General features: G+C 37.1%; 1 protein-coding gene across 1 annotated transcript in view; it reads right to left on the bottom strand.

Moving 5' to 3' along the window:
- Positions 1–2,001: 2,001 nt before the first annotated feature.
- The window catches only part of slc6a3 (solute carrier family 6 member 3), an 18,790-nt gene continuing 4,524 nt past the window's right edge, over positions 2,002–16,267 (bottom strand). The window contains exons 4-15 of the mRNA XM_017309344.1: positions 13,412–13,676; positions 11,952–12,090; positions 11,618–11,752; positions 9,834–9,937; positions 9,030–9,154; positions 8,508–8,620; positions 7,578–7,706; positions 7,266–7,365; positions 5,167–5,267; positions 4,792–4,959; positions 4,575–4,646; positions 2,002–4,409 (exon numbers count right to left, since the gene is read on the bottom strand). Of these exons, the coding sequence (XP_017164833.1) occupies positions 4,386–4,409; positions 4,575–4,646; positions 4,792–4,959; positions 5,167–5,267; positions 7,266–7,365; positions 7,578–7,706; positions 8,508–8,620; positions 9,030–9,154; positions 9,834–9,937; positions 11,618–11,752; positions 11,952–12,090; positions 13,412–13,676 (1,475 nt within the window). The 3' untranslated portion in view covers positions 2,002–4,385. The remainder of the gene's footprint in view (positions 4,410–4,574; positions 4,647–4,791; positions 4,960–5,166; positions 5,268–7,265; positions 7,366–7,577; positions 7,707–8,507; positions 8,621–9,029; positions 9,155–9,833; positions 9,938–11,617; positions 11,753–11,951; positions 12,091–13,411; positions 13,677–16,267) is intronic.

Consider the following 16,267-nt stretch of genomic DNA (forward strand, 5'->3'; position numbering starts at 1 on the left):
GTATTTGGGACAATGGCATGTTACGCATCATGCCTTTTATCAGAGTTTATCAGTATGTTTCCCTCCTCTCAGTAGATTACTGGAATTTTGTCCCACTCGCCCTGAGAGAAATTATGTAGCTGATTTAGGTTTGTATGTGTCTTTGTTTGCAAGCATCTTTCCAGCTCTACTCAGACATTTTCTGTGGGAAAGAGCAAAGAAAGTCCACATTCCTCTTGTGGTTTTATTTTGATTGATGCCACTCAAGCACACACATTGTTTAAGATGTGCCTTATGATAGATCCACAGGTTTGTCTCAAACTAACTCAGATGAGGTAAATGAATGAATGAATCATATGCTTATAAAGCCGTGACATGAGAAACCGGGCATCCCCGAAGTGTTTAAAGGCATAATCTATTCAAAGTTCTGACTATTTGACCAGTAGAGGGAGGTGTACACCAAGTAGAAGATAAAGCAAGCATAAGGAAGCTATGTTTGAGGTCTCATTTTACCACTTTATAAGTGTGCTTTGTGAAGCACTAAAACAAATAAATAAGTAAATTTATGTACTTATTTATCTGTACATTAATTTGATCACCACTCTCTCAATTACAAACCATATACAGTTCAGTGCAAATTACTAGATTTTAGCAATAGCATAGCAGTTTCAAAATCCTGGTATGTATAATTGCTAATATTTATTTGGTAACAATGTGCCCCAATTTGCTGGTTGCTGATAGTGTCTGTCCTCTTTGACACAATCTCAAAACAAAAAGAATAACCTACGCAACAACTGCAAACAAAGTTGCGTTTCCTCCTGCCACTCCTTGTGTTTATATTTTCAGTTTCAACATCAGTGGCAAGACATGAAATTATACATAATCGTTTTGTTTATTGGGTGCGATAATGGCACCTTTTAAACCATATCCTTGGATGGGGCTAAATTGCCTTGCAATTGCTCTGGGCTGACAACATTTGGAAAATTCTCACAGCAACTCACTGTGCAATTCTCACTGTGTTTCAACATTGTCAACAAACAGAGCCAAGGTCGAGTCACACACATCCTATTGAGCACATCCTCCTACATCATACAGAAAGTGTACTATAGCATAGCAGATGTTGCTCTGTCGACTAAAACCAAACCTACTTTAGACAGATTTGATTGTGCGGGTTGCACTCTTCGAGAGCTGAAGCTAGAAACAAACAGGTCGTAGAGAATTATTGCTGTGGAAGACGAAGATGACAGGGATTGATGACATGAATGTAAACATTTGTTCAAAATAATTTTTACCAGTACATTTTTAAAGAGGCTGTGTACATCTGTCTGCTTGTTGTAAATTGTAGCAGAGGGTTTTGTTTTTGCTGACAACCAGACATGCATATAGATTACAAGCTCCTTTCAGATGAAAGGAGTTTGTAATCTGAGCAAATATTTCACATTATACAAGTACATATTTGCTCTGTGTTTGCTAATTTGATGTAAGGCTTGTACACATATTTACCGTGGCTGGATGATCGTCAGCAGAAATTGAATCTTGCCAATCTATTGTAGACAGTAATCATCCTAAATATTATCTGCTAGGAATCCATTCCTGGCTAAGAATTTTGAGTGTGTGCGCTTCATACCATTGTAATGAAGACTGAAGACTCTTGGTCATGCTTAGAAACAATTTAAATGCTAATTGATTGATATTTGCTTTTTATCCAACTGAAGACTGTCAGACCAAAAAAAAACAAAACACGTGTATGAAACAGACACGTCTGATCAATGTTTCAATTCAGAGAGCTAGAGACAGTTTCAGCATGAATTAATGATCCAAAAACATATACTCACTGTATGTTAAAAGCTTGTACAATGAACTCTTTTGCTGCAATCAGGCTTTACAGCTAAATATTAATGATTTAGCTTTAGTTGTTTACATGAGCATCTTTATAAACTTTTAGGAAGCCACTAGAATGTGACATACATAGGTCACAAAGACTACACATTTTATTCAAACAATCAAGTGAAGGCATCGACGTTATGTTTTAAAGTAACAATTTTATTGTTATACTTCAATTTTGACAGTACAAAACAAAATCATACAGTCAGAAACATCACAGTACAGCAGCACATGCATACAACTTGGGACAAAAATAACCCTTCAGTGTGTTACATGTACCGTAAATGGGGGAAACTAATGATTGCTCACCTATTGGGGAAGGGTTTCTAATGTAACTCAAAATAACTCAAAAACAAAAACAAATATGGATTTTCATATATTTCTCTTTAATATCTATTTTCTGAATATGTATATATATGTATATTAGTCTTCGTCACTTTCTTATAATACAGTGCAAGTCCCTAAGCTTTACATTTACTTTGCTTAAACATATTCTTTAAAACAGCTTTATTTATTATATGATACAGTGATAATTTGCAGTTTCATTAAAAAAACACTTTTGAAAACAGTCTTAGAATACAGAGTAGCCTCGTGTAAACTGTAAAATTAAAGCTTAATGCCTTTCAAAGGAAACGTGACCGTCAAAACTTTCACATAATGCCCTCAGAGGACAAACACAAATTTAGTGGCAGCGATTTGGTAACAGTTGACTCTTCGAGGAAAATCTCTTAGTAAAAAATAATCTCATTTAAGGAAGCAATATCTGTTCTTTGGTTGATCAAGGATTAATCATCTGTGAGTAGAGAGCCCTCAAAAGGTCAAAGTGGGTGTGGCCAGTTTGGTGAGCAAGGCGACATCTCTGATAAGGATTTAATTATCTTACTAGTTTTCTGTTTTGTTGGTCATTTTTAAGCTGGTAGAGTTGGCATTGCTCATTGTGCTTTGGAAGGATCTGTCCTTAGACAGCACAAATATCTTACCACTGCTATGCTGATGACACACAGCTATAAATATCTTTTTGAAAACTTCTTTGTAATCAACCTCTGTGGTCACTACATGGATGTCAAATGTTGGTTGCCCGGTGACTTATTAACAAACAAATGAAGACAAAACAGAAAAGATTCTGAGAAACTCAAAAAAATCTCATTGATACACTCTTTTTTGATTTTGACTTTTTCTTAAATCTTTTGAGTATGACGTTCGACCAGATGTGACTTCAGGTTCTGTTCTTCACTTTCAGAGATGCAAGCAATGGACACATTTTGTAATAAACAGTGATGATGATGAACACTTATTCGTCCGGCCCCCTCCAAAAAAAAGTCACCACCTGAATTTAACTGAGCAAATAGGTCTGAGTTACCCATTCGAATGTTACTGCGTTGCAACTGATGCAATAAAAAGCTTTTCAATTCTGAAACAACCAGATGTAAAGACACACCCTGCTGTGAAAATGAGGAAGAAGAACCTATAGCGAAGCCTCGTACAATATGGATGCTGTGTGAGTCTTTCTTTACATTTCAAATAAAATGCTAACTTCATTGTCAGGCAAGTAAAAAATTAATTGGATGTAATTAAAAGCGACCTTTTGGGGGCTTTGGGGCTTCCTTTTATAACATTTTCAATATGTCCATCTGTATATTTTAAAATAATGTTTTAAAAAAAAACTAAGAAAAAAGTAGCAGTTGCTGTAGCATAATTTGGGTTTTGTGTCACCTAAAACAATATTGACTGAAAATGTTTGAAAATAACTATTTGAAAAAAATAAAGCACTGTATGTAAGTAAGCGATTCTGATGTAAGCAAGTTCAATTCTGCAAGGCTGTAGCAATCATAACAGTCTTTAAATTACAATTAATAATTACATAGTCCTGATAGGAACATAGAATAAGTTGGAATTCTTCAGATCAATGACTTTAGTCCTAAATCTCGATCAGGAAGGGGAATAATCAAAAATAAAATGCACTTTGTTTTGAGAGAATTAATGCTTTGTGTAGCACCTCTACAACATTATTAATTTTAAAATATTGTGTCCTAAATTGTGCCACTAAACACGTCATATAATGTTCACAATATCTTTCTGTGTTCATTCACCAGCAGTAACAATTTTCTACCGTTATAAAACACGGGGAGGATTCATCACACTAATATCCAGCAGGCTAAGACTTCCATGCTATTCATTCATGGGCTTTTTGCATTTTACGGAAATAGCAGGCTGAACATCAAATGAACTATTTTACTGAATCCCATTCACGAGCTTGTGGAGAAACAGTAGATAGGGGCCAATGCACAGTTTTACACATCCACTATTAAAATGTAACAACACTACAATTTATGTGGATTTTTTTTATATTTCTCTTTTTTTCTTTTTCCTTGGCACTTTTAAGCTCTGCATCCTAATCCCTGCGATCAGTTTACATGGCTGTCTTCACTCTTTAGCTCTTTAGGCTTCTATTTTTGCATGCATCCAGCATCCACTCTGACATTCTTTCTCTTTCACTCCTTCCATTTCTCTTTCTGCAGCTCTCAAACGACCAACCAGTGATGCAGCTGTGGGGAGGGAAAAAAGTGCAGCATGCCCTTAAAATGAAACACTCTACAATCATGACAGAAATTTAACAGCAATCTAGCTTATGATCAGAGAAGTACAAAAGATACATTTTGGAGATCTAACTATATGCTCAAAAAAATAAGTAGGATCAAGGTTACACTCACAGTGAACTGCCGAACCTCTCCGTTGTCTACCAGATGATGCTCTGTCTCTGGGGTGATGGCATAAGCAAGGCGCTATTAGGGAAGACTGATTAGTACCTGTTCTTAAGCCAGTAAGCCTCACAAACAAAAATGTATCACAGAACCAAAGCAAGCAAAAGATTAAAAAAATAAATAAATACATCTTTTGCTTTGTATAAGGTTGATTATGGAGACTTACATCGCAAAACCTTCCTGGAAGTGTGCAGAGCTTGTAGATGGCATACAGTGGAACCATGGTCATTGATGACATGGCCAGGCACCACCCTAGCAGATTTGCCCATTGAGGAAACATGTAGGAGCCGTAATTTGGAGGGTTGAACGTGGCAAAGCTAACCACAACCATAAACTATAAGAGGAGAAAGGTGTAAACACAAAATCCAGACTTTTGAGAATCTTTCCAAGAACAAAATTTACCAAAGGCCTATTTACCATTGGTGGTCAAAAACAGAAACACAAGTTTGTATGCATGTCTTTGTACAAGCCAGTAGAATTTAAGGTAAGCTTCATCCATGTTTATGTTATAAATCACAAGTCTAAGGTGGGTAGGACTCACCAAGAGGAAGCAAGGGCTAACAAACTTCCAGCACAATCTCCAGTACCTTCCTGGTCGGTGACCAATCATCTCCTTAATGTCATCACTGAAACGATCCACTCCTAAAACACAAGAAGATGCAAACCTTTGGGTGGAACTTGGAGTGAGACAGGGCTGCGGGTTAAACGAGGTGGGAGGAACAAATTTATGCAGAAGCAGAATAGCATTTTCCACAAAACAGAACAAAACAAACCACACCAAATGTGCTGATGTTTAAGTCCACTCAATAACCTTAAAATCATCAAAGACTGAGAAGCCGGTGCTGCTGCATGCCAAGGTGCTGTCACATATAAATATAGACATGATATTCTGTGTAAAAATAAGATTGTGGCTTGTTTAAATTTTTTGGATCGATGGGTTACAAACATTTTGCATTATTAAGGAGAATAGTGCAAAAAAAATGTATCATAAAAATTCCCAGTATTATATTTGGCATAAGAGTTATAGGAGAACATTAACTGAGCAATGCATAAAGTAACTGTACAAAGACAGACAAATTCCCTTCACTCATTCCTTTTTTATGTTTTAATTATTTTGTTTTTCTCTGTGTTGCCTAACGTTCCTCAGTGTAGAACAACATATCCAGTCTGACGACCAGGAATTCAGCTCAACAAATAGTTCTGAAGTAGTGGATAGCAGAATGAAAGACCACAGTAGCCAGAGGGTCAAGGGTTTCTGTCAGTAGTTATAAGGATATAAAAAAGACCAGCAAAAGCCCATTGAGGCCTCGGGCGTGATTTATTGGGCTTGCCAAGGTCAAGATCCAGCAAACTGGGGTAATATGCTGACCCCCTTTGCCTGGGGCCTCGGTACTACTCAGGTCTTTATTCACCCCTCCACTTTCTAGGTTAGAAGCCACCGGGGAGGAAAGTCGGCTCACGTCAGTAGTTCTGCCATATATTTATCTTATTAGCTCACATTTGTTGCAATACTATCTGGTTGTTTATATATATATATATTTTTAATTTACAGAAAACAAATTAAAAAAATTTAAAGAAAAAAATAATTTGAGACCTCTAGGAAAAAAACATGTAAATATGTATCTTTTTTGAACCTGTTTAAACAAAGGATTCAGATTTTAAAAAGTTTTTGGAAAAAAGCTAAACATCGTGGCTGTTCTCTTTGCCTTCTTCCCACACTTCAAAATGATTATGCTAGGTCATTTGGTTTCTTAAAATTGTCCTTAGAAGTAAGAAGTGGTACAATTTGATATAAAATGTGAGTGTACGTACCATGATACCATGAACTCCACAAATCCAAACCATACTGCCACTGAACCATAGTTTTGAAGGAAACAAAATGTACAGACACGTTTTAATCTAATATCCATCCCCCCAAGGCAATTTAAAGAGAGAAGGTGCAGTAAGAAAAATTATTTTTAGAATGAGTGGAAAATCTGTGTCTGCTGGTAGAACCCATAAAAGCAAAGGAAGAACATGCAAATGTCACAAAAAAAAAACCCTGGAAATTATTTGAACAACAAATTTGTATAATGCAGCTGAGCTAACAACGGTGCCACAGCATCGACCAGAATAAAGATGTCATTAATTTTATGTCAGAATTTATTGGAATAATTTCTTCAAAATGTCGTTGGCAAGACTCGAATGAAATGCAGCGAGAATCTCTGCCTAATAAGTGACTAGACAAATCTCAGCCCCAGCCGCAATGACTAAGGCAACTATGGCAGGTGATAGAAAAAGGAAGCGCCTGTTCCCGAGCAATGACTTTTATTATTTGTTGACTCACCACCTTGTGTGAGCTGAGAGGTAACACAGTCACAGGTCAGACTCTCTCTCTCTCCATCTGTTCATTTCATAAGCGCCACACAAACAGTTTCCCAACAATATGCACAGCGTGGGGACAGAACTGAAGAGGCCGATGCTTATAACCTTCTACCTGAAGCTGTTTTATATCTAATAAAAGGCATGTTGTATTGGGGCACACAACACCCAGACCAAGCAATTTCTCTTCAGACCCTTAATAAAGCATCAGCTTTGCTGGTCATGAAAAAAATGAATCGAGTGGCGTCTCTCCTTGTTACTTTAGCTCATCTTTCTCACCGTAGAACCAGGCGATGCCGATGGCTTCAATAAGCACTCCAAAGAGAATCGATGTTCCGGCCGCAAAGTGATCCAGCAGAGTAAACACATACATCCCTCCCTGAAAGAGAAAAAAAGAAACCCAATTAAATCCACGTAGGTTTTATTTGGCATTATGGAACTTTTTTTTTTACAAGGTGAACTGCATGTGCAAATAGCTGTTTCTTGGAAGGACACTGATTGTAATTAAGAGTTTAAGCATTGCGAAGGTGAATATTTACCACCAAGCAAACAAGTGTGCCATGCAAAAAGTCTTCCTGGTAAGAAACTCACATTTGTGACACAGAAGAGGGATATGAGAAATGTTGAAACAACGATAAACAGGGTGAACAGCTCTCTGTGTTTGTGAAGGAATTTGAATTCATCAATCAACCCAGTGATCACAGACTCCATCCCACCCATCTACAGAGGAATCAGAAGAAAACACAAAGTGAGAGAGAATCAGGCAGCAGGTGTTTGCATGAATGTTAAGAGCCAAAAAAGATTAGAAAAATCAAAAATGGTCATTTTTACTTTGTTGATTTTTAGAAATGAGAAATTAGCTTTGGTGATATTAAGCTCGATTGGCTCTGATCAGTGTGCAGTTGCACAGAAACTTAAAAATCTGATATTTTCCTAAATTCTGAATATAATATTATAATATTATAATAATATATTATAATTATATCATAATTATAATATTATTATATAATAGTATTATAATATTGTGACATAATATTACCAATTCATGTTAAAGAAAAACACTCTGCAATGTTGATTCTCATTTTCAAAGTTATATGTTTCCAATGAATGTGCAAGAAGCTATTAAACTGGAACTTGTGTTTTCTAGTCTAATGGCACTAATAATAATAATAAAAAACTTGTTTTACTATAAATTGTAAGACAAACACACAATGTAACTTTGCTTCTACTTATGGCAAGAAGAAACTAAAAATATATGTTTTAACATTTTTTTATCTTTCTATAATAAGATTGTTCAAGAAACATTGTTATTAGGTCAAAGCTTTACAAAAAAAATTAAAAAATATTAGAAATCAGGTCCAAAATTCTCATTGTCAAATCTCCAACTAATATGCAAATGAATTACAACCAATGTTGACAATGTGGTGTCATAGTGAATCGTCAACAGTGCTAGTCCCAAATGACGAAGGGAAATAAGATACGCCAATGTGTGCATGCGCGTGTGTGTGGATGCATACTCACTGCACTGTCAAGACCAAGTGTCAGCAGCATAATGAAAAAAATCACCGCCCACACTGATGACCCTGGTAATGTTGCAATGGCTTCTGGGTAAATTACAAACACTAAACCAGCACCTTATGGAGAGAAAAGTCAAAAAAGTCAACAGAAGAACATCACATACAATGATCGAGCATAATGTTAAAGTATTATGACCACTGACAGATGGAGACCAATGATTATGTTTTTATTGCACACGTATAACCAACAAGTGAAAAAAATATATATATTCACATTTGAAAAAGGACAACCATGAAGATTTGATGTATGTTGACAAGAGGCAAAAAGTGATGACCAGGCAACTGGACCACAGCATAACCAAAAGTGCAGCTTTTTTGGAGATACTCAGTTTTACACACGATACGATAACCAAAAAACTAAATCAGATCATGCACTTTTGGAAATTCTAAAATCATAAGAAAGACTCCGTGTTCTAATCATATTAGCATATTGAACTAAAAGGTTATGGTCATTAAAACAACATACCATCTCTAGCGACTTTATCTAGAGCCACGTTGTGTTTGTGGGACATGTACCCAAGAAAGGAGAAGACAACGAATCCAGAGAAGAAACTTGTCAACGAATTGATGGAGCTGGTTATGATAGCATCCCTGGATGAAACAAGACAGAAAATGACAGGATGACGGTATAAAAGCAGTTTTTTTAGCCAGAGCGCAGTGACATCCAACCAAACTGATCATATCTATTAAAGAAAATGCCAGCGGTGGGTTCAGGGAATTTCCTTTTGCGTATGCCTTTTAAAAATGAAACTTAAGAAATGATTCAGAAAAAGAAAATTGACTGTTTTTCTAGTCATTCTGTTAAGTTGGTAGATGACAAGCTACAATTTAGTTGTTTTTGTCAAGTCTAGAAAAAGGTAAGAAGAGAACATAAATTAATAGAAAGATTCCTGAAAATTATTCTGAATAAAATTCATGTATAATTTGCTGTATCTTTAGCTATTTGGTGCAATCAAATACTAAAGCTGGACTGTGTTGTCTGTCAGCTATTAGAAACAATGAAAAAGCAAAAGCGGACATGAAGGCGTTTCTTCTGGTTGCTTTTGGATTTTCCAAGAATTGAATACTTTGTCTTGTTAAATTTTCCTCCGCATGGCTTCTTGTCAAACATTCCTTTTTTTGTAGCTTCAAAGGAGATTCTATTTTACCTACTTGTGCAGCAAGCATGCTTGAACCGCATGGCAAGTTCTCCACCCCTGTCTGCCTTGATGAACCCCCACCTGCCTATCACTGCGTGTGTGTGTGTGTGCGTGTGGGTGTGTGTGTGTACCTGTAACAGTTGTTGCTGAATTTGTTGTAGCTGGAAAATGCAATTAGCACACCAAACCCCACACCCAGTGAGAAACAGATCTGTGTTGCAGCCTCAATCCAGACCTGGGGAGCGAAAGAACAAGCGCACTCGTATGAAGCGGCAAACAAAAGGTGCAGGAGAGGAAAAAAGCCATTATTTGAGATAATTGCAGGAAACTCATTCAACGGCAGTAGATGAAAGACACATGTGAATACAGGGGGTAATTTTGCAAATTGCTGCTCCATGCATCTATTTAATCTAATTCGCCAATTGCTCCCATGAATTTCTCGGTGTCTCTCCATCAAGGTTCCTCAATCTTGGTCTTGCATGTTTGCTTTTTAAGCTCCATGACACCTAAAATTAGTGAATAGCCAGTTCTTTAAAGCGAAAATAATACAAATTTAGTAATGCTGTTAAGGCATTCATTGGTTGCCTGTGTGAGTCAATATAATGCTTAGTTTAATTCTCAGATTGGTTCACAGCAGGCAAGGACAGACACGAATGTATAGCAGGAAGTTTGTCATTGTAAAACAATATATGTACCAACACTAATATAGAGTTAGAATTATTGTCTGACTGTTGTAAAATACTCTGTGCTTTGCATATGTTACCACTGAACATCATCTTTCACTTTAAGTAATTTCAAACAGCTACAACATTAGTCTGTAGGCCTACTTTCTATAATGCAGTGCATAACGCAACCTAATCGAGAGCACCTCTGATAAAGTTGTGTAAAAAGTTATAAAAGTGAAATTTTAATTAAGGGAACAAATTCTCACACTAATAAAATGAGAAATATCAATCTTTAAGTCCATTTCTAAGTGGGAGGGGGATTCCATGTAAATAAATAACCGTTTTGATCCAAGTCACTGGTGGTGCAATTACAGTATATGTACCACTGCTGCCAGTACTTTGTTCATTCTAATGCTGCCTCTGGCTTTTTTGGGCATAAAGCATGAAGAAAGATTGACCTTACACTATTTCTCCTTCCTTTGTTTCTTTCTTTACTATAGTATGAAGGTATGGGGATCCAGATGACCGTACACTTCCAATTTTCACTCGTCTAGCAGAACTCACCAGATTTTAAGAGATAGCTTTAAAGAATTCATGATGCCACTGACTCTAACAAAGGTTAAAATAGCATTTTGAGAAGTGCAGGCCCACAGTGTCACTGATTCTTCACCATACCAAGTGGTGAAGATGCCTTTCACTGCTTGTACATTTGACCAAAAAGATCAGATGAAAGCGCATGGTTACTGTTACAATCACATGTTTGTGAGATAAGGCCGGGATTTTTTAGCATTACTGGCAATAACTACTAATTAGAAGTTTCCAGACACTCTGACCAACATAAAGAATAAAACGTATGAAACTTTTACGTGTGCCAATTGGGACTTTATCGACCTGATCTCCACCCCAATAAATTCTCACAAAAAAGGTTTGACTTTTCTAAGATTTTCTGTGATTGTTTGTGCAAAATAGCTTAAATAGCTTTCAAGTGTTTTAACCACCTGTACCAAGAGTGAGTTGGCACTCTATCTTAGAAAGTTCAAGCTGGTGTTTATAGAACATGTAATACTTTCACAGATTTCAGACTTCTTGTCAAATTGTAGGTTTGTGCTAGAGAAAAAAATAAATGAACAGACAAAACATGAAAATGTCAAAGCATTCCTTCAGTGGAGCTTTCAGCCTCCACTGTCCTCCCCACAAAGCTTCCCCTTCTAATCTCTCTCGTATCCGTCTGCTGATCTGTCTGGACTCACCTTGGCATCGCAGAGTCTCAGGAAGTCAACAGAGAGGTATGCTTTAATGCCATCGATGGCTCCAGGCAGAGTTACTCCACGGAGCAGCAGCACAGTCAGGACCACATAGGGCATGGTGGCTGTGATCCACACAACCTTAAAGAGTCACATGGCATACATGCTCATCACTTGAGGATAGCCCAAACCTTTACAGACAGAGCAAATAAAAGCTGGCACACAAGAGTAATAAAGCTTTTAGGTCCTTAACTTCACAATTTTATGAACTCTAGACTCGAGATGGTTGGAAACATTTCCATGTTTCTTTTGTTTTACCAATGTGTGCCATATGTCCTACCTTGCCTGAGGTCTTGACTCCCTTCCAGAGACTAAAGTAGAGCAGAATGATCACAACAGCCAAACAGGAAGTCAACTGCCAGCGTGGACGTCCAAGGTCACCAATACCATTACTGTCTTGAATATGGAGGACCGCTCGTCTGGGAAACGGAACATCCAGTTTAGGAACATGACCACTCCCACAGTCACCAGCTGTATATCATGTCTTGAAAATAGTTCACACTGGTTTTGCCAAATGCAGAAATCCTAAAATGCCTCTAAATCGGTGAAGTTTCTTCCGCTGAGATGACAAATGTGAAAGGCTGCTACCCAACATATAACCTGATTTTAACTAAAATGTTAAGCAGCAATCAAAGTACTGGAAATTATCACCATCTACCAACCAATACAACATTTGACTACTTTGGAGACTGAATGAGGGTCAGACAAGATACAAGTAAAACCAGCTGTTGTTTTCTAACAAAGTCACGTTTAATTAAATTTAGACTTTGAGTAAATTCTTGAATGTGTTGAGAACTCCACAGAGAATTTATTTTCTAACAGGTGCTAAGAGAAATTCAGTGCTACTGTGCAGAATACCAATACCTAAACAAACCAATGTCTGAATTTGATGGCTCACTAAATGAGGTTCATTGCTGAACAATAGATCACATAAGATAAGACTAAAGGATATTTGTGCAGATGGCACAGATTGACCAGTTGTTAAAAAAAAGGAAGATCAGGCATTTTATAAATAATGCATGCTGAAACATCAATGGATTACTCATAAAGTTATCAGATTTTATGACATACATTCACACTTGATTATTACATTGCTGTATTACACACATCACCTGAAAGTATGCATTTTGAGATAGTATTTTTTATACTTTGGTTTAAGTCTTCAATCAACGCAAATGTTATAAGAGAGACCAATACCATTTTTTTGAGCTGTTGTGGTCAAATTGTTTGCAGGTGGCTCAGTGAAAATAGCACACTGCCACTTCACACACAGCTATCAGGGATGAAGAGCTCTGACTGTCACAACAGAACGACCCCCTGAAAGCTGAAACAGAGGACACCTGCTCAGCTTTATAATGAAGGAGGTAATATCAGCTAAATAAAACTTCGGGATATCATATGTGATGTTGTCCTCTGGTTATACTGACTATCATCCATCCATTCCATTATCCAACAAGCTGAAACAAAGGACACCTGCTTAGCTTTATAATGAAGGAGGTAATATCAGCTAACTAAAACTTCAGGATACAGTACATGACGTTGTCCTCTGAGTACTCTCACTATCGTCCATCCATTGTCCAACACGCTTATCCTTACGAGGCAAGAAGCGGACACCCTGGACAGGGTCGCCAATCCATCGCAGATACTGACTGTCGGTAAACTCTTAAGTTTAGTTAGGTTTAAGGGAGGGAAAATATGTTTGAATCCAACAAATTAGATCGGCAGGTCAACTAAACTTACTCAAAGTACTCCTGAGCAGGCGTGGCTTTGTAAATGTCACCGATGGAGCTGTTGTCGGCCCAGTCTGAGCAGTTTGGGCTGTTCCAGGTGTTGTTGCAGTGGACCCATGGCAGCTCGCGGGTGAATGAGGAGAAGAGGTAAAACAGTGCCCAGGAGATGATGACATTATAGTAGAAACCAACATAAAGGGAAATGAGAATCACTGTGAAGCCAACACCTGCAGGGGACAGAATGATAGACATTACACTCATTATGTAGAGTATGGCTAGACAACAAATGAATATAAATTTAAAAACATATTACAACAAACGCTTGATCAATATCAATAGATAATACATCTGATAGAATGTCCAATATATACAATATTCACTGAATTACAATCCAGAACCGCACAGCATTCTGGGAGATGTAGGCAGAAGAAAGGCTTTATCCGCTCAGCCTCTCATGGCTAGCTAACAGAATGTAATCCAATTCGGGATTAGTAAAAGTTTTACAACATTGCTATTTATATTTTGCCCCTTTACTCTGATACGGTATAACAAATTCTCTCTTTAAAGATCTCACAGTAGGAATATAAGTTATTAAATGTTCCTATGAAGTTTATTTTAGTCTACTACTCTTGCAGGTAGTAGTAAGCTTTCTTGAAATTTATTCTACAAAATTAAAAAATGTTTACATATTTTTAAATTGTGTTTATATTCAGTAGACTTAACTTTTTCAAGAAGGTATTAAATTAGGCGTTAGAATTACAGAAAGGCATCAAACAAATGGATTACTCATTGATTCAGTCACACCGACTCTAAAATGTTTATGAACAGAATCCAGAGTTATGTGTGGAGGAATGAACCTTACAGATGTACAAATATATCCAAGGGACCCCATAAATCAGGCTTTTTGTGTGTAACGGACAGGAATCGTGTGTGTTTTGTTTGTATCTCCATTGTATTCACAAATCTACTTTTTTGGAATTTAAATCATTTTCTTCAAATTGCAAAAGAAAACTTCCTGACAATGAATAAGAATGAAACTACAAGAGACTGAACAAAGATAAAGGCTTATAAAGAGCACAAAACCACAAACATCATTATTATTTGTTTTTCAACCTATGACATTTTTGAATGTGATGGACGGATATTTAAATAACAGCTTTAAACAACATGAGAGCAAAAAAAGCTGTCATCCCACTGAACTTGCATAGTATTTTAAACCAGGCTGTTTTATAGGCTATCTACACATTTCTGAGCTGGTATTTCTACCATGTGCAGAAAATACATTCTGCTTCCATTACTGGGTGTTGCAGGACAAAACCTATTCACTACAACAAATTAAACTAGCATCATATTTGCTTTTCTAAAAACTTTTGACATTTTTTTTACCTTGTTATATCTTACACAAATGCTTGAAAAAAAAAGAAAAACAAAAAAAACAACTTTTGAATATTCATCTGTAAAATATGCCTGCGGTCTAGAACAAAAACCAAAAAACTGAACTTTTAAAGACAAACGCTTTATGCCTTAATTATCAGCACATCTGCCCTTTTCCTAAATCTGAAGCAGTGTCCAGTCTTCTAAGGCTGCAGTTAATTGTTGACCTTTGCTAAGAAGCCTGACCACAACTGGAGTTTATTGATATCTTTGTAACGTGGATGTGATATTTGTCCACAGAGCGAAGCCTCTTATTAGCACCGCGTGGTGCCGTGCTATCTCTCAATCACCGGTTTTCGCTTCTTTTCTTCAAACGCATTGATCCTGAGAGGAAACCAGCTTGCTGATCAGAATAATTACTGTCAATACGGGCATGCGTACGTGCATTTGAATAATTACTGTTATCCCCCTGCAGCGAGAGAAGCGTGTTATTAGAACGTCAACATACACAGTGTGCTCTCTGACAGGGGGCCCACACTCTTAGACAGACATACTGTAGATAGAAGCGTGCACACTGCGGGAAACATTTAGTAATGCGAGACAGAAAACCCAACACTGTGAAGCGACAAATGCTCCGCCGAGCACATCCGAATACAAAGCAGAGACCTGAAACAGAAATTTAAATCATTTTCTTCAAATTGCAAAAGAAAACTTCCTGACAATGAATAAGAATGAAACTACAAGAGACTGAACAAAGATAAAGGCTTATAAAGAGCACAAAACCACAAACATCATTATTATTTGTTTTTCAACCTATGACTGGGATCAAAAGCAAAAAACGGGTCCAAATGTTCGCGCCTCCATTAGTGTATGTTTGAATTGGCATTCTCCTAAAACTGCGCTTTGCTTAACGATGTGTCGAAAAGTACTCAGCGAGAGAGAACGTGTCAGCCAGCATCACCCCGATTGGACAATCATGGAAGGAGTCTAAAAGCCCAATTTTCATTTGCTTTCCATCTGAGTGGCAACAGAACCTGATGTTCTGGGGGATAAATAATGCCTGTCGCTGCTCAACGAGGAGACAGGCGGACAAAAGAGACTGGCATGTGGACAGGCAGGCATGTGGGCAGACACAGAAAGCAAAACATGCAGATTTCAAGAGGGGGGTTGTCAAACAGGAATGCAGGCAAATGGACATGCAGGAAGAAAAAAGGAAAGCAAACATAATTACAAACATTTTTATTGTGCCAAGTGCAAATGTCCCTGCATCAAAAAGAGTGAGAAAAGGATTTGAAATTTAAATTGAGTGATTATTTTTTTCTTTTAAGACCAAGGTTTTAAATAGAAAACTTTGGAAGAGATTAAACTAACACGGGGGGATGATAGTTCAGCTGAGGACATTATGGTGTCTGGGTACTTTAATCTGAAGTTAAAATAATGACCATTTAATTCTGAGGAGAGTGACCAATGATAGAAGTTCTTTATATATATA

Source organism: Poecilia reticulata, linkage group LG16 (genome assembly GCF_000633615.1).
Source record: "Poecilia reticulata strain Guanapo linkage group LG16, Guppy_female_1.0+MT, whole genome shotgun sequence".
Classification (NCBI taxonomy): domain Eukaryota; kingdom Metazoa; phylum Chordata; class Actinopteri; order Cyprinodontiformes; family Poeciliidae; genus Poecilia; species Poecilia reticulata.